Source organism: Gastrolobium bilobum, unplaced genomic scaffold (genome assembly GCF_033153095.1).
Source record: "Gastrolobium bilobum isolate Gb01-03AN ecotype WA unplaced genomic scaffold, APGP_CSIRO_Gbil_v1 utg57798, whole genome shotgun sequence".
In the NCBI taxonomy this organism is placed as follows: Eukaryota; Viridiplantae; Streptophyta; class Magnoliopsida; order Fabales; family Fabaceae; genus Gastrolobium; species Gastrolobium bilobum.
Window position 1 is genome coordinate 27,908 of NW_026898990.1, and position 25,514 is coordinate 53,421.

Consider the following 25,514-nt stretch of genomic DNA (forward strand, 5'->3'; position numbering starts at 1 on the left):
ATATATATATATATATATATATATATATATATATATATATAGGTTTAGTGAGTATCAAGTGACTTGATGTAAATTAGGTCCGGTGCACTATATTCTCCCGCGAGAATATAGTGCACAAAATATCTTGCCTATGTTCTCCCGGGAGAACACCTGCAGAACACCATTATACTGTTTTTGCACTATATTCTCGCGGGAGAATATAGTCAAAATTCACTCACTGGACAGTCCTGTGAGTGAATTTTGGATTTTTCGTATATATATATACGAAAAACATTACAATGGTGTTCTGCAGGTGTACTCCCGGGAGAACATAAGCAAAATTTTTTGTGCACTATATTCTTGCGGGAGAATATAGTGCACTGGACCTAATTTACATCAAGTCACTTGATACTCACTAAACCCTATATATATATATATATATATATATATATATATATATATATATATATATATATATATATATATAAGGAAAAATATTTCTCCGGCAACTTGAAATAAGTTTATCTCCGTCCACCCTAAAACTACGTCGTTTTGTTTATTTATTTTCTTATATTAATTGATTCACCTTTGAATGGTTATTATTCTATTTTTCTCTTTCTTCCTTTATCACCATTGATCCATCTTTGTACGGTTATGATTTAGTAGCCGAAGATAAAATTATCTCAAGTAGCTTGAGACACGATAAGCCCATATATATATGGGATAAACATTTCTACAGTCACTATATATATATATATATATATATATATATATATATATATATATATATATATATATATTGAGAAAAATGTTTGTCATTTTAAATGACATAAAATTATGTCATTTTAAGAGAGAGATAGACACAGAATAAATTTTTTTATTTAAATTTTAAATTATAAAAAACCACTCACTTTCTCTCTCCCATGATTTCCATTTTCTGTATCTATCTCTCTCCTAAAATAACATAACTTATGTAATTTAAAATGACAAACACCGAGCCCATATATATTAAGAAATGAATGTAACTTATGCCACTCCCAAGTGCTGCTTCAAAACGTGCAAAATGCAACATAATGTAAGTACTTACAACCAAAAGCTTAAGTAAACTTCAATAGAAAACAACCTCTGCCTATTAAGCTTTCAGTTCCAATAGTGGGAAAGCAATAGAGCAAGACGAAATTAGAGATTTTTTTCACTCACCATCTTTCATAACCCGCAAACTGTTCCTATTATGCCAATTGCCAAACCATACATAATATAAAATCAAACCATTCTTTTTTCAGGAGAAACTTAATGACTGCCTTTATTAGTTTCAACCCAGTCACAGTAACCAGGACTTTTCTGAATACACTTTGCCTGATGCCCTAAGAATGAAGTATGATATATAGCAAGAACAAAAAAATAAAAAATATTAAATCCAAATTTTTGCAAGATCACTATAGACTAAGCAACATACAACAAAGACTAAGCAACATACAACAAAACCTTTACATAGTGTAGCCGTCCGTTGCAACAGATGTTGCATGGCAAGATTTTCTGCAAGCTCTCCCTTCACAACAAATGTCTCCAAGCATCCAACATAGGATGTTGGAAAAATATACAACCTCAGCAGTAATCCATCACTCTGATACAAGAACAATAATAGAAGCAAGCTACCCCAACAAATCCAAAAGAGGTGGCTGCTCAGCACGTGACTTGGGATGAGAGGACCGAGTGGTTGAAGCAGCTCCCCTCCCTCTTCCTCGTCCTCTACCTACTGTGGTTGAAGGGGGCGGTGCGAGTTTTGGTGCAATCTGTTCATTCTTGTTGGAAGAAAATATTGATCCAAGATCTGTGGACTTGATGTTATTATTATACGAAACGTTCGATGCTGGAAACTCATTATTTTGTTTTAGGAACCCAAGAGAATTCTGAGGTTCAAGGCCACTATTCAGACTACCGATGGTTGAACTAGCATTCCTGAAGTTCAAACTGACGGACTCTGCAGAACTTTGGGAACTAACAGACCAATTGTTGCTTGTTTGGAGACCCATATTGCTTGAAGTGCTTGCCATTGAATTAAACCCAACTTTGTTTAAGGGCATTCCTAAAGTACCATTGTTGGAAATTCCAGATCCACTAGATAATGAGCCACTAGGACGTGGAGGCCAATCAGCAAAAGGATCATCATCTTCAAGATTGGATGTGGATGACGTTTCTGCTGCTATTGTAGGCCTTTCAGTATCACCAAATTGTGGGGTAACACCAAAAGGTGCTCGAGGTGGCCACTCTACATCTACTGAGGGACATGACATGGTTGTCTGCTGATTAGATGCAGCAGATAAAGGTAAATGCTTTTGTAAAGATGTTACTTGCCCCACAGGATTGCCTGCCACAGATTGACTGGATGTATCAATAGAATTCTGGACAGAAGAGGCAGTTCCCTTTGTTTGGGGAACCCAATCTTCATCCCAAGTGGAGCTGCTTTTGTTTGAAGTAGAAACCATGTTGCTGCTTGTCCTCAGGGCTTCAGTTCGAAGACCATTAACCGCAGGAGATAGTTTTACCTCTGGGATTCCAGAATCAGTCACAGCCACACCACGCTTCTCTTCTATCTTCCTGCACAAGCACACAAAATTCAGGAAGAAATTCAAAGAGAAGTTTGTCAAAGATTAAGGAGAGACAGAAGACAAAGAAAATGACAAAAAGTAAAGAGGTGTTAATTTTTTATAAAAAAAATTACCGGAGCATATCCTTGACAAAGAGCATATATTTGGCAAACTGCTGAACGTTCAGTTGTTGAGCAGTCAGGAGGGGCATAAGCAATGGAAGAACATGCTCAGCAACAAATTCTACTCCATACTGAACAAGAGAAATCAAACAAAACTTAGCTACAGCTCCAAATACCATTAATTGTAGCAGTCAATGATTTAAAAAACTGCAATTCATATATCAGGCCCATCATTGCAAATATTACCTGCTTAAAAATAGAATTTGCAACCCCAAGGGTACACATAAGTGTTGGAGGAGAACGGTCAACAGCAGTACAGCGCTGAATAGTTTGCAAGATGTCCAGGACAGCATGTTTATCAAGTCGGCTAACCATTTCTCCTAGGCACAACAAAGCATTCACTCTAACCTGTCAAACCAAAGAGACAATTACAGATTACACCGAAACAACAGCACAAATAAACAAGGGCGTCAAACTCATAAATCCTACCTAGGATCAAACAAAAGAGGTAGAAAGTAGAAACGTAGAACATGGAATACAACATGAAACATAAGATCTTACCTATAATACGAAATTACATTCAAGAATATATATATTTAGGGCAGAATCAATTAGTTGGGATCAACGGTAGATGAACCCAAATAACAAGCAAGAAAAGATCAAGGGAACAGAACAATAAATACAAGAAAAAATAATAAAATAAATAAATAAATACAGGTATTTAATTAAAAAAATATTGTATTCATAAGGGAATGTGCATGCGTTAAAAGTTCGAGAGAAATAGAGGCAATAAGTAAAATAGGATAGAGTAGAGATGAAACTTTGAAAACTGCTAATAACTACCATTTAGTCAAATAACTGCCATAGTAAAAAAAACATCTATTTATTTTGGCTAAATTAGGGTTTGTGGGCTGAAAAGACACCAAATATATCATGTCAACCTAAGACATTCATCAGCATCAACATCATTTTTAACCCAAACTAGCTGGGGAACCTAAGGCATTGTAAACAAAATATTGACATACCGCAGCAATTGTTGTTTTAAGTGCTAATCCATGAACACGGGGTAAAATCACTTGTTTCACCAGCTGAAAGGAAGAAAAAAAATATCAGAAACTTAATAGAAGAAGAAGAGCAGTAGGGTTGTACAATAATATAAACCTCAAGGGGGTGATAAACATTAGGATAAGGGAGTAACAGAACACTTTCCAAATCTAAACCAGAGGAAGGCAAAGAGATAATGGACCAAAATGCTGAGATTTTCTGAATATTCTTTATTCTGATAATAGTCAACCAACAGAAACTTTTATGAAGGTAGATTAATAGAATCCTACCAATGTTTCAAACCAACCAATAGATACTCAAGCCATAACTTTTAGGGTTATTAATTATTAAAATATGATGCTTCCATCCATGAAAGAGACAATAGTTTCATATTATATGATTATGAAAAGTCCCTGTTAGAAGATAATGATATTACAGTTATTATCTTATTAATGTTGGGCTTGGGCTTGTACTACCAGTAATATCACTTGACCTGATTAGTAGTATAAATAGGTGCATTACTTTAGTGTATTTCAGTAACATCTTATTATCAATCTCATAATACATCATTAGCCTCCATTCTCTCATTCTCCTTTTCCATGCCTAAACCACAAGGCTATGTTTGCATATCTAATGATGGATGAAATGGAGTGGAAGAGGATGGAATGAAAAAAAATTACCATACCATTGTTTGGATATTTTATGATGGAATGGAGTAAAGTATCCATTTCATTGTTTGTGAAGTAAACAAAAAGGTAAGTGTTAGAATATAAGAAAAATATCTCATAATATCTTCATTGTATCTTAGAGTACAGTATCTTAAGATTATTTCTTAGAAATAGTTTTCTAATTTCTTTATATTTCATGATTTATTTAAGATTTGGAGTCCAGTATAAACAGGAATCAGTTTTTTTATAGTTTGTATAGCATCATAACACATTCTTCACAACAATATAAACATAATTTTGTTATTCTGAGTATTTGTTTTTCTCCCTCTAAATCTAAATCCTTATAATTTCAACCCAGAGCCCACTAATCGGTCACCAATATGAGCATTGCTGCAAAAAAATCTTTCACACACCATGCCTGGTGTCTTTTGTTTGCGTGTGAATCACACACGCAAGTGGCGTGCCTCCTCTGCCAACACGGGCAGTTCGCTTGCCACCTTTCTTATCTACAATTGTCATGCCGAAGGTACCATTCTGCTCATCAGTGTCTCCTAGTCTTGTTCCCAGGGTCAGAGGTCCAGTTCAGCCCATTGTTATCAATAGCGCTGCTTTTGCACGCTATACTGCAACTGTAGCGGGCACATCCACTATTGGCCGCTCCACTACGCTACACTTCATGGTTGCAGCTGTAGCAACCGTTATTGCGGCCAATCACAACGTTATTGTGCCGCTACAGGGAAGGAGTGCAAGTTGCAGTTTTTACTCTCCACATAAAGTTCTTATGTTATTTGTTAATACTACTCCTTTGCGAACTCCTTATGATATTATGCAAATGAAGATGGCATTCCTCTACTCCAGTTCAAGTTTTGTTCTAAAACTAGAGGACTCTTAATGCCTTATACAATGAAGATAGCATTCCTCTGTTTAGAATTTTATAATAATTCAAAATTGCACATCAAAATTAGTAAGCCAGAAATATTTGTACAAATTCTGGCTAAGTTTTTTGGATTTTTAGTACAATTTTTTCTGTGGTGTTTGATAAGTAATTAGTACACTATTTCATCGATGTTTTTAATCATTTATTTTGTATGTGGTAGATCTATATAACGTATTCATGCATAGCTGCACTACACCACTACCTGTTGTAGCGCTGTAGCGTTTTCAGGGTCGACCGCTAACAGCCGCTACCTGCATTTGATATTTGAAGTTCAGCCTTATTCAGATAGTGTCATTGACATCAGCACCTTTGGCACAGTTCACGTATTGTTCTCAGTCACAGAGAGTCTCTTTGTATGACATTGAAACTGTTCATTTATATGACATATTTTAAGCTATTTTCCATTAATTCTCTAAATCTTACAACTTGATAACCTTGGTATAAATAGGTGCATTAGGTTATTGTCTTTGAGTAACATCTGATCATCAATCTCATAATACACTTTTAGCTTTTATTCTCTCTTTTTCCTTTTCCTGGTCTAACCTTATTGAAAAGAGGTTTTTGTATATTGATATTGAATAAATTACATGAGTGAGTATTTATACAAGAAAGAATCGCTAAGAATGACTAAGCGATGACTAATCAATCCTATCACAATCCTAATCACAATCAATTCTAATCAATCACAATTAATCCTAATCAATCATAATCAATCCTAATCAATCATAATCAATCCTAATTAATAGGAAATAAAAACGGAAACATGTTTGAATTCTAATTTTCTACACTCCCCCTCAAGTTGGGAGGTAAATATTGATCATTCCCAACTTGCCAATCAAGTCTTCGAATGCTGGACGGTGTAGGCCCTTGGTAAGGACATCTGCTGTTTGCTCTTTGGTTGGAACATATATCAAATGCACACTTCCATCATCTAATTTTTCTTTGATGAAGTGACGATCAACTTCCACGTGCTTTGTTCGATCATGATGCACATGATTTTGAGCAATGCTAACAGCTGCCTTGTTGTCACAATATAGTTTTATTGGTAGGGAATATGAAATCTTCAACTCTTGAAGAAGTCTTCTCAACCAGATTCCTTCACAAACTCCATGAGCTAAAGCTCGAAATTCTGCTTCAGCACTACTTCTTGCAACCACTGTTTGCTTTTTGCTTCTCCAAGTAACAAGATTTCCCCACACATAGGTGCAATAGCCTGAGGTAGATCTTCTGTCTACTGATGAGCCTGCCCAATCTGCATCAGTGTAGATTTCAATTGTCCTTTTATACCCCTTTTTAAAGAATAATCCTCTTCCTGGAGTATTCTTGAGGTATCTAAGCACCCTATAGACTGCACTAAGATGCTTCTCCTTAGGTGAGTGCATGAATTGACTAATCATACTCACCGCAAAGGCAATGTCAGGACGCGTATGAGATAAGTAGATTAGTTTACCAACCAATCGCTGATATTGTTCTTTATCCACCTCATTCCCATCTTCAATACCTAACTTGGTATTAGGTTCCACAGGTGTCTCAGCAGGTTTACACCCTAACATTCCTGTTTCCAACAAAAGATCTAGAATATATTTCTTTTGTGTTAGAGTGATGCCTGTTTTGCTCCTAGCAACTTCCATACCAAGGAAATATTTGAGAGTGCCAAGGTCTTTGAGTTCAAATTGAGCTGCTAGAAATTTCTTCAAGGTGTTCAATTCCTCAATATCATCACCTGTAAGAATTATATCATCTACATATACAATAAGAATAGCAATTTTACCATCCTTAGAGTGTTTGTGGAAGAGAGTATGATCAGTCTGTGCTTGAATGAAGCCTATTCTTTTGACTGCTTGTGTGAATTTGTCGAACCATTCTCTGGGAGACTGTTTCAATCCATATAGAGACTTTTTTAGTTTACACACTGATCCATTTCCCTTTTCAAAACCAGGTGGAGGATCCATATAGACTTCTTCATGTAAGTCACCATTTAGGAATGCATTCTTCACATCTAACTGTTGCAGAGGCCAATCTAGATTGGCAGCAAGAGATAAGAGAACTCGGATGGTATTGACTTTAGCAACCGGAGCAAAAGTCTCATGATAATCTATCCCATGAGTCTGAGTGAAACCCTTTGCAACCAATCTTGCCTTGTATCTGTTGATGCTATTATCTGCATTGAATTTTATTGTAAACACCCATTTGCATCCTACTGCCTTTTTTCCTTTGGGTAGGGTCACTATCTCCCAAGTTCCATTTCTTTCTAAAGCATTCATTTCTTCAAAGACAGCATCCCTCCATTTTTTATCATTGAGAGCCTCATGTATATTTCTCGGTATCTTTGTACTATCCAACATAGTATTGAAAGCACGAAACCCTGGGGACAACTTTCCATATGAAATATGATTAGAAATAGGATGAGTAGTACAAGATCGAGTACCTTTTCTGAGAGCAATGGGCAAGTGTAGATCATTTTCACCATGACACTCAAGTATTGGGGTGCTGGAACTAGAACATGGTTCAGAATCCTGGCAGTGTAGAGGCTCTGGGTTATTCACACTTTGAGGAGGCTTTCGCCTGCTATAAACTTGTCCCCATTTTGAGGAGGCTCCTGATGGTGAGGATTCTGTAGCTCCCCCTGTTTCCAAAAGTAGAGGTAATACTGTGGCATTAATAGGTTCCCATGACTGATCTTCATCTACTCCTATAGACTCCCCCTGAAGAGAAGTCGAGGGGAAGAAAGGGTCATTCTCAGAAAAAGTGACATCCATAGAGACAAAGACCTTACGAAGAGAGGGTGAATAACACTTATAGCCACGTTGAGTAGGAGAATAACCAATAAAGACACACTAGAGAGACTTAGGATCAAGCTTAGACCGTTGATGGGAGGGAATATGGACAAATACAACACAACCAAATAACTTGAGAGGTAAGGAGGAGACACCTCGGAAGGAAGGGAAGATACGAACAAGACTAGAAAGAGGAGACTGAAATTTCAGAATGCGAGATGGCATTCGATTTATCAGATACGAGGCAGTGAGAACTGCCTCTCCCCAAAGATATTTAGGAACACTCGTGGTAAACATAAGAGCCCGAGCAACTTCAAGGAGATGTCGGTTTTTTCTTTCCGCAACTCCGTTTTGTTGGGGTGTGTCAGGACACGAGCTTTGGTGAAGGATGCCATGTTGGGGAAGATATTCTCCAAGAATAGAGTTAAAATACTCTTTGCCATTATCTGTACGAAGAATTTGTATAGCAACTTGGAATTGGGTTTGAACCATGGCATGAAATTTTTTAAACACGGATGCAGCATCGGACTTATCCTTTAGAAGATACACCCAACAAACTCGAGAATGGTCATCAATGAAGGTAATGAACCATCGAGTACCTGAAATATTTTTAACACGGGCTGGACCCCATATGTCGCTATGAATTAAGGAAAATGGGGAAGAGTCATGGTGAACTTTAGAAGGATAATGAGCACGAGTATGCTTGGCAAGTTGACAAATATCACAAGAAAACAAACTTGGACTTTTATTAATAAATAAGTTTGGCAACAACTTCTGAAGATAAATAAAATTTGGATGGCCTAGCCTACGATGCCACAGCATAACATCATTACATGAATCAAAAGGAAACATAGAGTTTTTTTCTACGAAAACAGCTTCATGAGTCACATCCTCCTCAAAGTAGTAAAGTCCACCATCCTCTCTACCACTGCCAATCATCCTCTCCGAGTCCTGTTCCTGAAAAACACAACCATGTGGAAAGAATTTAGCAAAGCAATGCAACTCAGAGGTGAGCTTGCTAATGGAAATGAGATTACAAGTCAGAGAAGGAACATAAAGAACTGATGTCAAAGTAATCAGCTCAGAAAGTTTAATGGTTCCGTGTCCCGCAATCTGGGAAAAACTGCCATCGGCGATCTTGACCCGAGAAGGTTCAGAATATGGAGTGTATGAACAAAACAAGCCAAGATTACCTGTCATATGATCAGAGGCTCCAGAATCAAGGATCCAATGATTTTGACTATCAACATGGAAAGTTGTACCTTGCTGGACCACATGACTAGTGGCCTTAGGAGGTTGCTCGTGGTAATAAAAAGAGTGTTTTGAGGAAGCCATGAATAAAAAGAGAAGGGTTGACCGTTGATGAAAAATCAAGTTTTGTAAACTTTTGATCTGACCTCTGGAACAGGAAGGGGAGAAGCCGCGAAAAGGTCTGTGCAAGTCGCGACGGAAAAAAAACGTCTGGAAGGCGGCGCGTGGTGGCACGTGCAGCGGCTGACGGCGATGGGTCCAGCGGCGGTCGACTCGTCGAATCCTTCTGAGTCGAATGGTCACCTCACTTTTTTGATCGGAGGTCAGTAAACTAGGTTTCTGTGTTGGACAGATTCAAGGCGGTGTTTAGGAGGTGTTTGACGGTGATGGAAGTGTTTGGATGGTTATTTCAGATTTGAATTAGGGTAGGAACGAACCCGCTCTGATACCATATTGAAAAGAGGTTTTTGTATATTGATATTGAATAAATTACATGAGTGAGTATTTATACAAGAAAGAATCGCTAAGAATGACTAAGCGATGACTAATCAATCCTATCACAATCCTAATCACAATCAATTCTAATCAATCACAATTAATCCTAATCAATCATAATCAATCCTAATCAATCATAATCAATCCTAATTAATAGGAAATAAAAACGGAAACATGTTTGAATTCTAATTTTCTACAAACCTAAAAGTTTCAATAGTCCCCAAAAACTTCAAACATTGAAACAAGAACTTGAAATTGGGCAATCCAAGTTCACAAAGTACTCAATAGAAAACGTGTTATTTTAAAACAACTTAAGCCTACTCAATAATCAGAAGAAGTACCACAAGAAAATAGCACTCACCTGGGCATCAAGTTGCTTCGCAAGGGAAACAGATTTTTTAAGGACCTCTTCTTGCAAACGAGAATCATTATCATCATAGGCCCGAACAATCATTGGAAGAACATGTGAAACTAAATGCTGTTGACTAGTCTAAATGAACAATGAAAGATGTAATAAGTTAGAATAAGCATAGTCACTAGACACACGATTCTTCTATCATCAAAATAAAGAACTCTATACAAACTTACAATACCTTGTTTATTATAAGCTCAGCGTGCTTCACAAGTAGTAACAGTGTCTCACCAGCAGCAGTACTCAAGACAGGGACAAGGGCTGGCAGTGTTGATTGCTCAAAATCATTCTTGTCCTGAAAAATAACATAGAATTTTTTTCTTCTTTGTCTTACTGAATTTCTTTTTTATCAAAAAACTAAAAAAATTTAGAAAGCATATTATGCGTTAATTATTGATGAATTAGGTAAAAAATCTGGATTAATGTAAAAGTTTATGAGCATCACATGCACGAAATATGCTTTCAATACCACTATGAATTTTGTGAAATATTTACCCTGCAAAAGAATATCTGTTAGTGCATGATTGATTTCGATTTACAATGCTGTCAACACCAGCACTTTGATTAATATTTTAGGCATTCTATGGAAGTGATGAAAAGAGAGAGGATAGTACCTGAGACTCCGCAATGGTTAGAACCATTGGTAGAATAATTGGTTGTATCACCACATTTCTAAGTTCTGCACAAAGTGGGGGAAGGACCTGCATGGAATTTATTTCTCTAAAATACATTCATGACAAATAGTAAAAGAATAACTCAAAATTCAATTGGATTCAGAGTAAAGGAACATGAGCATTTTAATCTCGTATTTGGGGAAAATTAGGGTAACATGAGTGTAACATATGTGACTCAATCTCAAAATGCAAGAAAGATTGGGAGACCATATTGTCATACTCCACTTAGGTCAAACCCATAATCATCAAACCTATAGGACACAAGACTAAGTAATTAATGGAGCAGAGAAAGAGAACCGAGACAAAATTGACCAGCAGGAGTAAATTAAACCGCACATAAAATACACAGTCATAGGCGAACAGCATACCTTGTATCGTAATACACGGGAATCAAAATCTTTCCACATATCTGACAATGCTTTTAAGAAGTCTGACTTCTGCATGTTATCTCTTTCCTGAAGGAGAAGTTACAACATAGATTTCAACTATGAATTCTGTATGTTATCAATTTTGTGATGCTAACAAGCTAAACTAAAAATTCTTACAAGCATGTGATCAAGAAAGCGCAAAGCACGCAACCTAGTGTCATTCCGAAAAAATGGTGAGCCTGCAAAAATGAGGGGTGTCTATCCTTTAAAGATTATAATAATAATCATAATAATAAAGGAGCCACGAAAAACAGCAATTGAGCAACATAGTAATATTATGTGCAGGGACCATATGAAGGATCCAACAGCAGTGGACCATATGAAGGATCCAACAACAAGCAGAGACGCTGTCTTAATTGCAGTGGTCAATGGTAACCATTTGATTAATGAGTTACTTAATCCTGAAGAATTACACATGCAATCTGATGCAACCCAGCCCAACCAACCCAAGCCCAATCGGGTATACAAGAGGGACAAGAGTAGAAGGGTACAGATTACACCTGAGGCTGCTGATCAAGGAACAACTGAGGCTGCTGATCAAGGCCCAATCAACAAAGGCCCTGTTGCTGATGCTGACTCAGCAATTCTGTTGCAACCGAATGAGGGAACGCCATAGAATGTGCGTGGGGAGGATAAATGAAGGCTGATGATGTGAGAGAGAAGGATCGAGAACCTGAATTGAGAACTTGGACCTTGGGAGAGAGTGGAGCCTCTCCGACTGCTTCACAACTATCATTTCCTTTCTGCTTGTAATTTCAATTTCAGCATTTTTGTTGTTTGATTTGTAATGAGAGAGTTGAGCTATATGACTCTGTAATTTCCTTTATAAGCTTGTTATTGTTGTTGAAACTGAAGCTTGTATTACTGTAATTCTGTTTCTGGTCAATTTATAATCAATATAGTTGCAATTGGTGTTATTGCTCTACTGTTTTAGTGTGATTGTGAACTGGTCCGTATCACAATCCAAGTCAAATCTTCTGACACACCAACACCCGATATGGGTTAGCAATTCATTTTAGTTTTATATAATGAGAACTTAAACTACAACACCATTTTGAGCCACCCTTGTAACTCGAGATATTAAGAGGAGATCTTCAATAAGTTCAAAAACAAAAGAGTTTGATGTTCGATCCGAGATCACGGACTAAGAGTTTGCTATATGGTCTGATTGAGAGTGCCCAAGTAAAGGTTCAGAGCTGGCCTCCTTCGTGTACTATCCATGATGCTTGTGCAATGTGGGGACTTGAGCGTCAATTGGGTGATACAGTCGGAGTGAGGAATATTGCTAGGGTTCAAAAGAAGAGTCTACTTGAAGGGAGGATCTTGCATTTATAGGGAGGAATGTTGCTATCTACGTGGAGTGTTAGGCGCATATTCCCTAACTTTGCAGGATCCTATTAGGTGATTACGTAGGGGAAGGTTGAGTTGGGGCGAAGAGAACTGGACACTAGTTGTGCGACGCAATGTGTGGGTCCAAAACAATTGTCCCCCCGGCCCAATATATCGCTATGTCAGAATGCCAAGATATGAAGCTGGAATCAATTTTCTAACTGGATCATAGGAATTGGTTCAAGGTGGCTTGAAGCACATAGCAAGTATCTTGTAGATGATAGGGACATCTTGACTCATCCTCAAGGCGACCAAGATGCATGTAGTAGCCCAATTGTTGGGGACTTGGGTCTTACTTTGGGGTGCTTTGGTGCCAATATCAGGCTTGGGAGCCGACTTGCTCTTGATTCAAGGTTGTTCGATGTAATTCAGAGTGACTTTGACATGACCATTGTCTCTTGACGTCCTATCGTTTGTTAGGGGACACATGGCCGCCCCAGCTCTAAGGACGTTTGGGTTTCAGGTTGTAATGATGGGAAGTTGACAACAGTTACAGTACATCATTAATTGTTGTTTAAAAAGACTCTCCTACCCCTATCATTTGGCTCCTCTTTTAAAGTGGGGGTCTTGTCCCATGAGCATCCTCTCACATTTTTTCCTCAGTTTTGTCAAGCTTCTAGGTTTCCAGAGGAGTTTTCTCTCCATGTTTTCTCACACCTTGCGTCCTTTTTTGTTGAATCTCCTTTCTTTTGCGTGGCTGCAAGCAGCATCCATTGTGTTCTCCGTTTCAAAACACTCCAGTTCTCTTCTTTTCCATCAAACAAGGTACCCCCTCGATCTTTTTGCTTTTCACTATTAGGAGATGATTAAAGATTAATCTTTTGGTACGGTCATTCAGCAAGGTGGAGGCAGGGGGAGTGAACTAAAATTGTCTTCGCGGGTAAAGTGGTGGTCGTTTAGGGGCCCCAAGTCGCCATTTGCGTCCCTCACAAGGTGGTCGTGGGGAGCAACAATAATCACATTGATTTGTCCAAGATTAAGTTGATAGAGTATCCAGATTTGTGATTGAACACTTGGAACTTTATCCTTCTTCATCAATATTACTCAGTTTATTCAATATTGGGTTTGAAGTGCTTTGTTCATTTCATGGCCATTTGTGAGCAGGGATGTGATTTTGATGGTAAGTTAGTTAAAATCATATGTGTATTGAATAATGTTGGTTAGCAGATTTATGTACAAATCTAGCTAAGATAGTTGCAATAATGTTTCTTATCTTGCATAAACCCATTTTGAACTAGTACCCAACTGATTTCTGATTTTACATTTTACATAGGGATATGATAATTAAAATAAGGGAAGAAAAATACAAGCAGATTGGAAAACTCTTGTATACACTGATGTTCTAGTTAACTGGATAATATTAAAGTTGAAATTGCTAGAGCAATCCTGGTGTTAGGTTGCAGAAAAGGAGAAACTGATACACAGTCATCCCAGTCTCTGATTGATTCAATAAACATTGTTAATTTGCATTTTCTTTATTTAGTCAGCCAATTTAAAGCTTTAATCACTTACGGCAATTGATCACTTCAATTGTGCTTTCTTTATTTTGAATGCAATCAGTAGTTGAGCTTGTGCAATGACCAAATTTTGTTAATTTTCTGTGGCACAATACTCTTACAATTTATTACTTGTTTATTACACATGCACTTGTGTATATGATGTACCTGCACCATTGTACAAGAGGAAAAAGGGGAGAAAGAGCGACCAACAAGCAGCAAAAATAGGTGATGAAGTGGCTGATGAGTTGGCTGTGCAAGTAAATGATGAGGTGGAGGTAAGAGATAAAATGGCTGATGAGTTGGCTGCACAAGAGCATGTTGATATTTGATGTTTAAGATAATAATGTGAATGAACGATATCAGATTGATATTTGATGTAATATAATACAAAGTTAACACCTATATATTTACTATTGTACTATTACTAGAACTAGCCTAGACCAATAAAACTACTAACCTATGAGACTCCTAACACTAACAGTCCTAATATTCTTAGTTCTAACAGCTCCTAACAATTGCCTATAATTCATGTCATCAATTGTGAAGTTTAGATTTATTACTCCTCGTCACATCTGACATGATCAAGACCTTCGTCCTCAGATCAGACACCAAATTTTTTAATTAATGAACCCCCATTAAATTTTTGTTTGTAAGAAACTCCACAAGAAAATCCTTTAACTGTGATGTCATGCCTGTTTTTATTTTTCATTCAAGGAATAAAAAACAAGTATTGATTTGCCAAACTATCTTTACCTGTAAAATCCATCGCTGTTGGCCTGGAAGACTCATTTGGAGAGAGCATCCTTTGCAAGTCAGGAACCAGTTCCGATGGGATCGATGAGAAAGCATCACTGGATAAGTAAGTCAAGGTATTTGTGTACTGCACAAGTACAAAACAATATGAAAGAGTAAGCAATTTCATTTATCATGGGCAAATCCAATTGGATGTGTGGCATCTGGTCAAATGTATTCAACCATTTACAAAAATATATTCTCTCTTTAAGAGACTAGACACATGCAATCATTACCATGAATGCCTATTTAGAAAAAATTTGAAAGAACACCTATAACTTTAAAGCCATTGTAACTTATTTTTAGCATTGACTTCAATTATTGCACTACAGTGGTATTTTAGTACTTTAACATATTTAAAATGACAACCCCAGAATACATGATACTAGCAATTATGTTGCTGACTAGTAAAGCAACACAACAACCTAATTGCCAATAACACAAGCTTGAAAAAACCATTAGATGGAAAATATCTTATTACACATTCAATTCCAGCAAATATAAAAACACAAGATTCAATCTGGGCCACAATAAACCTCTTTCCACAAGTTGTCCTGGTTAATGTTTCTTTTCCAGACATCAATCTTATTTGTTTCAGATACCACAACCAGTCTATGAAAAGGTAGACAAAAGGATTTATATATACCATCTTCAAATTGTTGTGGCAGTCAAACAAAGGCTTGCGAGCAATTAAATGGTGGGCAAGGCATCCAAAACTGAAAATATCAGAAGAGCACCCAGCTGAAGACATAGAGCTCCTCACCAGCTCAGGAGCAGTGTAATTAAGTGATGGCTGAAGCGGCAAAACAGAGTCCTCAACATCATATTCCTATAAAGCAGTCACATTGAAATAAGATACATGTCAGTTCAGCGAAATCTACTTCGCTGCTGAGGATGAGAATAAGATACAAATATAAAATAGTACAATTTGTCATTTAAACACTTAGAAATAGCTTTTTGACCTTCTTAAAAATCATAGTGAGATGCGGATATTGCAAATATAATCAAGAAAAGCATATGTAGCAAGGAAAAGGGATGCAGAATCATGTGCCAAGAAGAATATTCACCGGGGTAAAATTACAAAAATATAGAGACATATCAAAACCAAAGTATATAAGGTTACAAGAAGTTAAAGCTTAAGCAGAAATTTGTAGCTAAGAAGAGGATCAAAGGAAAAATGATGATGACGGTGATGGTGAAAACAAACAAAATATGCAAAAGAATTGCACTATACAAGGTTATATGATTGGTAATATAACATGAATATACCAAATACATATCAAAGATCTATAGAGAATCAGAGATGAGCAAATATTATAAAGATAAATGAATAAATAGGCAACATATGCAACCGTAAGTTCATGTCAATATTAGGGTATTTAACACATAAAAGATGTCAAGCAAACAAATAAACATAGTAAATCCTAATCATCTCAAATGTCCCACTCACAGCATAATGGAAAGCTTGAACGTTAGATGAGTCACCAGAGATCTGAGAAGCAGAAATAGCAAAACCAAATCCAGCAAGTTTCCAGGCTCCACTCAAAGTGATAAGAATATTCTGCAAAGTATAAAATTTGTATTCAATAAACCAATTTGAAATTTTATGATAGTGGAACAGAAAAGGACTAGTACCGAAGGTTAACTAGCAAAACAAAAAGGAATACATATCAACTGTGATGGATACAAAAAGATGCATAAGCAAAATTTCCAAAGAGAAAACATATTTATAAGATTATATGAGATTCAGAAATACATAGATGCCTCAACGATACAAGGAAATCTCCCAAACAATGATTTGTTATATACCATTTCTAATTAGATGCCACTCACTGGTATTATTCATGTAGAATATTCTAGATTATCATTTATTACTTCCTCGCTATTTGTTCCCTTATTTATTAATGTCTCTTGTTATTGTAAATAAGCCTCTTAGTTTACTGTTGCTATTTATTAGCATTGTTCTTTGTACTCAATATAAATAGGACCTATTGGGTCTCTCAATGTAATCAATCAATAGTGTTATACAGAAAAACACTCTTTCTTTTCATCATGGTATCAAGAGCTGGTTAAAATCCAGTCTCTTCCCTGTTCTAACTTCCCTTCCATTCTTTTTTTTCGTTTTTTGCCTCTGTCAAGGCCAGAACCCTCACCTAGACACCTCCAACCACAAAACCAAGGCCACCATTAGGTCCAGAACAAAATTCCGAGCCAGCCAACACAAGACCCGACGCCGGAGACCCAGCCACGCGCCACCAACATCCTTCAGCTTCGCCGGCGCGTGTGGTCCACACGCTGCCCTCCCATCATTTTTTTCCGGCGGGTCATACCCCGTTCTGATCGTCTGCCTTCCCTCTTCCTGTTTTGAGGGTCAAAATCATATTTGGAGGAATTTTGTTTTCTGGGTATTGTTGTTAGGAAGCCATGGACACTGAAAATGTTGAAAATTCATCTGGAGTTTCGACTGGAACCTCACCCCTTCCCATTTCTTCGTCTTCTGGAGACAACCCAGCAATGCAGATCACCAATCACCGTTTAAACGGTAGAAACTATGTGCAATGGTGTCAATCTGTTAAGTTGTTTATCCAGGCCAAAGGGAAGATGGGGTATCTGGATGGAAAAAAGGTTCAACCAGCAGAACATGAACCTGGCTATGATGCTTGGGTGACTGAAAATGCTATGGTCATGACATGGCTGACTAATTCTATGGAACCGGATATCAGTCAAACTTATTTATTCCTTGATACGGCTCAAGAAATTTGGGAAGCTGTTAAAGAATACTACTCTGACCTGGGCAATGCCTCTCAGGCTTTTGAACTCAACACCAAGGTGAAAGATTTACGCCAAGGAGGGATGACTGTTACTGAATACTTCCTTGCTCTAAAAACATTGTGGCAAGAGTTGGATCTTTATGACAAAGCAGACCTTCAAGGTTTAGACGCTAATGCAATATTCAAAAATTATATAGAGAAAAGGCGTCTCTATGATTTTCTTGCTGGCCTTAATTCTGATCTGGATGATGTTCGTGGAAGAATTTTGCGGCAAAACCCATTACCTTCCATTGCCACTGCCTTTTCTGAGGTACGAAGGGAGGAGCTTCGCCGAAAGGTAATGTTGGGTGATAAGGACTCTAAGTCCTCTGATGGGTCAGCCCTTATAACAAAGAATACTGCTCGTCCTTCTGGGGGCTCAAAACGTTCTGACCGTTGGTGTTCTCATTGCAATAAGGGTGGTCACACCCGTGAAAAATGTTGGGAAATTCATGGCAAACCACCAAACTGGAAACCAAAAGGACAGAACAAGAATCGTGCTAATCAAGTATCTTCTGAAGATAAGGGGGAGGGGTCTCATGTCCCTTCAAACCCCGATGGTGTTCTCCTCTCTAAGGCCCAGTATGAGCAATTTCAGAAATTGATGTCTCAACCTGCTGAGGCAACTAGTCATGTTGCTCAAAAAGGTATGGCATTCCATGTTGAACGTAGTAATCGTTGGATCCTTGATTCAAGGGCCTCTGATCACATGACAGGTAATGCAACCTTATTTTCCTCCTATACCCCTTACTATCACCCGTCACGAATAAGAACAGCTGATGGAAATTTCTCCACTATTGCGGGCAAGGGATCCATTAAACTTTCTGAACATATTATTTTGAACTCAGTCCTTCATGTTCCCTCCCTTACTTGTAACCTCATCTCTATTAGCAAATTTACTGCTGAGTTGCATTGTGTTGCTAAGTTTTCTGCAAATGCTTGTATCTTTCAGGAGCAGGACTCGGGGATGATGATTGGCAGTGCTAGAGAGGAAGAAGGGCTATACTATTTGGAGGAGGATCTTTGTGAAAGGAGGATTTTTTCAAACCACTCTCTATGTTTATCATATGATTGTAATGATGTTTTGTTATGGCATCGTAGGTTAGGGCACCCAAGTTTTGTTTATCTTCAAGAGTTATTCCCTAACTTATTTATCAATAAAAAGCCAAGTTCCTTTCTTTGTGATATTTGTCAGCTTGCAAAACATTCTCGTGTCACTTATTCTCCTAAGAAATATCATGAATCTTCTCCCTTTACATTGATTCATAGTGATATTTGGGGACTTGCTCGTGAAAAAAATGTCTCGGGTGCTCGTTGGTTTATTACTTTCATTGATGATCATTCTAGGGTATGTTGGGTATATCTCTTAAAAGACAAGTCTGATGCGGCATCCACTTTTAAAAATTTTCATGCTATGATTCAAACTCAATTCCAGACTCCTATCAAAATTCTGCGAACAGACAATGGCACTGAATATTTTAATTCTGTTCTTGGAGATTACCTAAACCAGCATGGAATTATTCATCAAAGTTCTTGTCCTAACACCCCTCAACAAAATGGGGTGGCTGAAAGGAAAAATAGACATCTAATTGAAGTTGCTCGAGCTCTCTTATTCACGATGCATGTCCCTAAATATCTGTGGGGGGAAGCCATCTTGACAGCTTCTTATCTCATTAATCGAATGCCTTCTCGGGTACTAAATTTTCATTCTCCTTTATCTTGTCTTACTAAATCTTTTTCTTCTTTCTGTGCTCTTTCTCTTCCTCCAAAAATATTTGGCTGTGTGGTCTTTGTACATATTCCTCCACATCAAAGGTCCAAACTTGACCCTAAATCTATTAGATGTGTCTTCATAGGATATTCCCCTAATCAAAAAGGCTATAAGTGTTACTCACCTTCTCTCCGTAAGGTCATTGTTTCCATGGATGTTACCTTTTATGAGACACAATCCTTTTTTTTCCCCGACTTCTCTTCAAGGGGAGTCTACTGGTATGGATGAAGATAAGCCTGGGAAACCCAATGAAGCTGCTGTCTTACCTTGGCCTTTGGAAACAGGGGGAGTTATTGGGAAGGAAACAGGGGTAGCAACTATACCTGAGTCTAATGATCCTCCCAGTCCTTGTGATCCTCCTGGTAAATGGGGAAAATTCTACAGCAGGCGCAAAACACATCAAGAGACTCTAGACTGCCAGGATCCTGACTCGAGTCCTTGCTCTAGCAACCCACTTGAATGCACTAGCACAGCCAACATTGATATGCCCATCGCCCTTCGGAAAGGTACTAGATCTTGCACTGCTCATCCTATTTCCCATTATATCTCATATGAGAAGTTATCTACAGGTTTTCGTGCTTTCAACACTATGTTAGATAGTACCAGGATACCCAAAAATATCCAAGAAGCACTTGATGACCCAAAATGGAGGAACGTCGTATTAGAAGAAATGGATGCACTTATAAAAAATGGAACATGGGAGTTTGTGACATTACCTAAAGGAAAGAAAACTGTTGGTTGCAAGTGGGTGTTCACAATAAAATTTAATGCAGATAACAGCATCAACAGGTATAAGGCCAGATTAGTTGCTAAGGGATTTACTCAGACTCATGGGATTGATTATCAGGAGACATTTGCTCCTGTTGCCAAGCTTAACGCTATCCGCGTTCTGCTATCTCTTGCCGCCAACCTTGATTGGCCATTGCAACAGTTAGATGTCAAGAATGCCTTCTTGAATGGTGATCTACATGAGGAAGTTTACATGGATCCACCTCCTAGTTTTGAAAAAGGGGATGGTTCTGTGTGCAAGTTGCAGAAGTCTCTCTATGGACTTAAACAATCTCCCAGAGAATGGTTTGGGAAATTTACTCAAGCTGTTAAGGGAAGAGGGTTCACCCAAGCTCAGACTAATCACACTTTATTCTTTAAACACTCTGACAAAGGTAGAATTGCTATCCTCATTGTTTATGTTGATGACATAATTGTCACTGGTAATGATACCGAGGAGATAGCCTCTTTAAAAAAATGTTTAGCTGATCAGTTTGAACTAAAAGATCTTGGATCTCTCAAATACTTCCTTGGCATGGAAGTTGCTCGAAGTAAGGAAGGAATTTCCTTAACCCAGAAAAAATACATTCTAGACCTGTTGCAAGAAACAGGTATGCTTGGGTGCAAGCCAGCAGAGACTCCAATTGAAGCTAATATCAAGATGGGAGTTGAGGACGGGGAAGATGTTGATAAGGAGCAGTACCAGAGACTAGTGGGGAAATTAATCTATTTGTCTCACACTCGTCCTGATATTGCTTTTGCTGTAAGCATGGTTAGCCAATTCATGCATTCTCCTAAGGAAAAACACCTTAGTGCTGTTTATAGAATTCTCAAGTACCTCAAAAACACCCCTGGTCGAGGAATTCTCTTTAAAAAGGGGAACAAAAGGATGATTGAAGTTTATACAGATGCAGACTGGGCTGGCTCTGCAATGGACCGAAGATCTACTTCAGGATATTGTACTTATGTCTGGGGAAACCTTGTGACCAGGAGAAGTAAGAAACAAACTGTTGTTGCAAGAAGCAGTGCAGAAGCGGAATTTCGGGCTTTAGCCCATGGTATTTGTGAAGGAATTTGGTTAAGAAGGCTTCTGGAAGAGTTGAAGATCTCTTATTCCCTACCTATCAGATTATATTGTGATAATAAAGCTGGTATCAGCATTGCTCAAAATCCTGTCCATCATGACAGAACAAAACATGTGGAAGTCGATCGTCACTTTATCAAAGAAAAATTAGAAGACGGTAGTGTATGCTTGTCATATATACCTACCAAGGAACAAACGGCAGATATTCTCACCAAAGGTTTACTTAAGCCGACCTTTGAGGATTTGATCAGCAAGTTGGGAATGATCAATATATATCTCCCAACTTGAGGGGGAGTGTAGAATATTCTAGATTATCATTTATTACTTCCTTGCTATTTTTTCCCTTATTTATTAATGTCTCTTGTTATTGTAAATAAGCCTCTTAGTTTACTGTTGCTATTTATTAGCATTGTTCTTTGTACTCAATATAAATAGGACCTATTGGGTCTCTCAATGTAATCAATCAATAGTGTTATACAGAAAAACACTCTTTCTTTTCATCAATTCATTTACCAGAACCTCCCTTCTATCAAAAGAAAAACTATTTACAGCATACCAAGAGGTGAAGGAAAAAATAACTAAGTCAAAGTAATGAAAAGAATTCATCATCATCACCTTTATCACAATCTCGTTGGGGTCAGCCATTGACGAACGAAACAAAAAGCAAGAAAAAATTGAGAAAATAGAAAAATAACTAAGAGAGAATAAATAAATAAACAAATACATAAAATCACTCCTCGTTAAACCCCGACTCGCGAGGGATGTGGTGAAAGAAATCATTGTCTACACAACCTCACTCTTATACTTTTGCCAAGAGATTAATTCATGGAATTGAACCCGTGACCTCTCAGTCATCAAGATCTAATTTTACCACTGCTTAGGCTCATCCTCTTTAAATAAATAAATATAGGAAATTATGACTAAAATTTACGGTCAAGACTTAGGAAATAACAAGACTGCATCTCCATAATGCCAAAAACTTCCCTCCACTCTATCACAGTCAACCTATTTCCCACTCCATTAAGTCTTAGTTTCTGGAGACTTTTTCAGTTTTTCCCTCTCTTTGTGTGTCATGCTCTTTGTTAACAAACTTTTGTTCTTAAAGTAATGAAAATGATTATTATAAAAAAATAAAATAAAATAAGCTATCACCTCAGGTGATATAGCTCGATGAATAAGATGAGCATGGTTGTGAAGAAAGTCCAGCGATTCTGCCATCTGAAGTAAACCATGCTTCACCTCCAACAGTCCCATTTCCTGCAACGCAAAAGCTTCTTCTAATAATACAGCATTCCACAAAAAAGGACTAGATCAAACGAACTAGTGGATCACGCAATAAAATAAAATGAATTTTGTGATTTACTATTATAGCGAATTCGTTCAAATTACCATTCCCCTAAGGTCTTTAGGAACATTAGGAACATTATCAAGATTGCCAAGAGTATTAGCAACGGAAGCAAACAAGGGTTCGGTAACCATAGCCATTGCATTCTTGCTCTCATCCAACGCCTGCACCACATGAACCACGCCAGGGTGTCTCAGCCGCACGAGCTTACTCGCATCCGTTCGAATCAAATCCAAAAACGAATCCTCCGCGGCTTTGGTGAGCCCGGCACGCATTCGCGCCTCCGAGAGGGCCCGCTTGTCCAATACCCACACACACACAACAGGATACTGGTGCTGCCGCGACGGATCACGGGCCCGGCCCGAGTACAGCCTCCAGGCGAGGCCGGGCCCTGCTGACCCGATCTGATCGAGGATCTCGTAGTCGTGAAGTGGCTTCGGGCCTGTCACCTCCTGCACCGTCGTCTGGACAGTCTTCTCAATCACCGCGGCGGTCTTCGCAAATGCTTGGGTTAGGGTTTTCATGTTGAGCGACATTGTTGTTCCCTCGCAATAACAGAATGTGAATAACGAGACGAATTTGAGAGGGTTTGAAGATGGATTTGAGATTCAGACGTGTGCCCCTGACGACGACCAAGTTCCACTTCTCTTTCTCTTTCTTCCTTCCTTCCTTCCTCTTTCTCTTTCTAATTTTTCCGTGTTTCTAAGTCGTCTTCGTTAAACAGCCATGGAAGGAAATTGGACGTACGATTTGACCTTTACTCAGTATAAATTAATAATAATAATTACGGGAAATATAAGTGTTACGGTTACACGAAAAATCTCTATTTTCCTACCCACTCAATATAGCATAGGATCCACTTCAACTTTTTTTTGTTTTTTTACTTTACAATGGGGCCCACAGTATTTTTGTGTCTGTAACATGACACAGTTGCATGACAAACTATTATCTCTTACAAAAAAAGAAAGAAAGATAGATTAAGGTTTTTAAAGATCTCTCTTTTAAGTGTTAAGCATGTAACACATTTTCTATACAATTGGAGGACATACTCCCTTATTAATAGATAAAAAAATGGAAGAAAATAATTATAAAAATAAGCTGTGTCTTGAATTAGGATTTTAAAAAAAAATTGAGATAATAAATCTTATGAATTTTAAAAGACTATTTAGAATTTGAAAGACTTTAAAAACTTTTAAAAAAAAAAAATTTACAATCAAGATTTCATACTATTGAATTTTAAAGGATTTTAATAGAATTTATAAAATTTAAAAGGACAATATGGATTTATAAGATTTTAAAAAATCATATGAATTTTGGGAGAGATTATACTTACTACCTCTTTTTCTTATTATCTCTTACTACCAAATCTTGACCGTTGATTTCCGTCAATCTAACGGTTATAATTTATTGAAAATTAATAATTAATTCATAAGTATGACACAATAAATTATAACTGTTAGATTGACGGAAATCAACGGTTAAGATTTAATAATAAGAGGTAGTAAGAAAAAAGGTAATAACTATAACCTTCCCTATGAATTTTTAACAAATATTCAAAATTATAAGAGTTAATAAAAAAATAATAGAGTTTACAGGAAAAAAACAAAGAAATGCAATGATATTAGTAAAAAAAAAGTAAAACATAATATAATTTTCTCAATCAGCAAAACATAATATAATTCTTAATAAACATTCAAAATTACTAAGCAACAGCTCTCCACATATCTAAAGTTATACTAGTCTTCGACGCATTAGCATTTTCTCGTTCCTGGTATTGTGTTTGACCAATGGGTTGAAAATTATCTTTTTCTTTTGGTATCAGAGCTATAAATATAAGATTATAAGACCCAATTTTTTTAGTTATTAAAATAATTCTAAATTTGCATATAGAACCTAAAGTTCATGATAAAATTTCGTTTGAAATTTTTTGCAATTGATCTTGGAAACCTTGGGGTTTTTGTTTTACGTGATGAGAGTTTTCTAACCATATATCATATGCATGTTTTTATTGAGTATTCTAAGAAAATTTCGAATCTAAATTTCTGGGTTTTATTACATGAATGTTTAAAAAATTTCTCAAATTATTTTTAATCGATACATTGAAACCTTAAATTGCTTTAGGGCTATTGAAAAACAAGTTTTTAGTTATCTATTGAAACGGAAATTATTTGAAATCATTTCTTATAGCGAAGGAATTTAGTTCATGAATGTATTGTTACAAAATATAGGGTTCATATTATGAAAGTTTCAATTTTTCTTTAAATTGATATTGTCTTGTTGATGTAAAATTAAAATTGGTTTGAGGGTTTTAGTTCCTCTGTTGTTTTCCCACTGTTTTATGTTGTTTTTAATACAAAAATTACATATTTTTGTGCAAAGAAAAATCGCGATCCATAGCTTGAAAAATTATTTTTTAAACATCCAAAAACTCTTTAAAATGGCTCAAAAATCTGCTATTTTTGAGCTTTGACGAAGCCCTATGGTGGAATCTGATTTCGAGCGGGTCAACCCGCCAAAGGAAGAAGAAGACACTACATTAGAGAAATCTAAGAAATTCTAGGGGTTAGAGTGTGATTCTGAGAGAGACATCCTATTTATATTTATCATTAAAAAGTTTCAAAAAATCCATATCAATAGAAAATCCATTAAAATCGTTAGATTTTTGAATACCACAATATTAT

The 25,514-nt window shown here is 37.1% G+C and overlaps 1 protein-coding gene across 1 annotated transcript; it reads right to left on the bottom strand.

The window, feature by feature from the left end:
- Nucleotides 1-1,299: 1,299 nt before the first annotated feature.
- On the bottom strand, nucleotides 1,300-23,581 carry LOC133286081 (SCY1-like protein 2 A). The gene is made up of 14 exons (XM_061483427.1): nucleotides 22,878-23,581; nucleotides 22,641-22,745; nucleotides 16,506-16,616; nucleotides 15,702-15,884; nucleotides 15,017-15,143; nucleotides 11,493-11,554; nucleotides 11,316-11,402; nucleotides 10,888-10,974; nucleotides 10,455-10,568; nucleotides 10,223-10,351; nucleotides 3,715-3,777; nucleotides 2,936-3,097; nucleotides 2,702-2,820; nucleotides 1,300-2,577 (listed from the first exon to the last, which is right to left on the bottom strand). Exons 1-14 carry the CDS (start codon nucleotides 23,367-23,369, stop codon nucleotides 1,632-1,634), a joined length of 2,787 nt encoding a protein of 928 aa, XP_061339411.1. The 5' UTR covers nucleotides 23,370-23,581; the 3' UTR covers nucleotides 1,300-1,631.
- Between the last annotated feature and the right edge of the window lie 1,933 nt (nucleotides 23,582-25,514).

Excerpts from the sequence above, each read along its gene's own strand:
- LOC133286081 (XM_061483427.1), bottom strand. The coding sequence starts at position 23,369 with ATGTCGCTCAACATGAAAACCCTAACCCAAGCATTTGCGAAGACCGCC. Across the intron at positions 11,555-15,016 it reads AACAGCGATGGATTTTACAG|GCTCACCATTTTTTCGGAAT; the intron begins GTAAAGATAGTT and ends TCATTTTTGCAG. Across the intron at positions 2,821-2,935 it reads CAAATTCTATTTTTAAGCAG|TATGGAGTAGAATTTGTTGC; the intron begins GTAATATTTGCA and ends TCTCTTGTTCAG.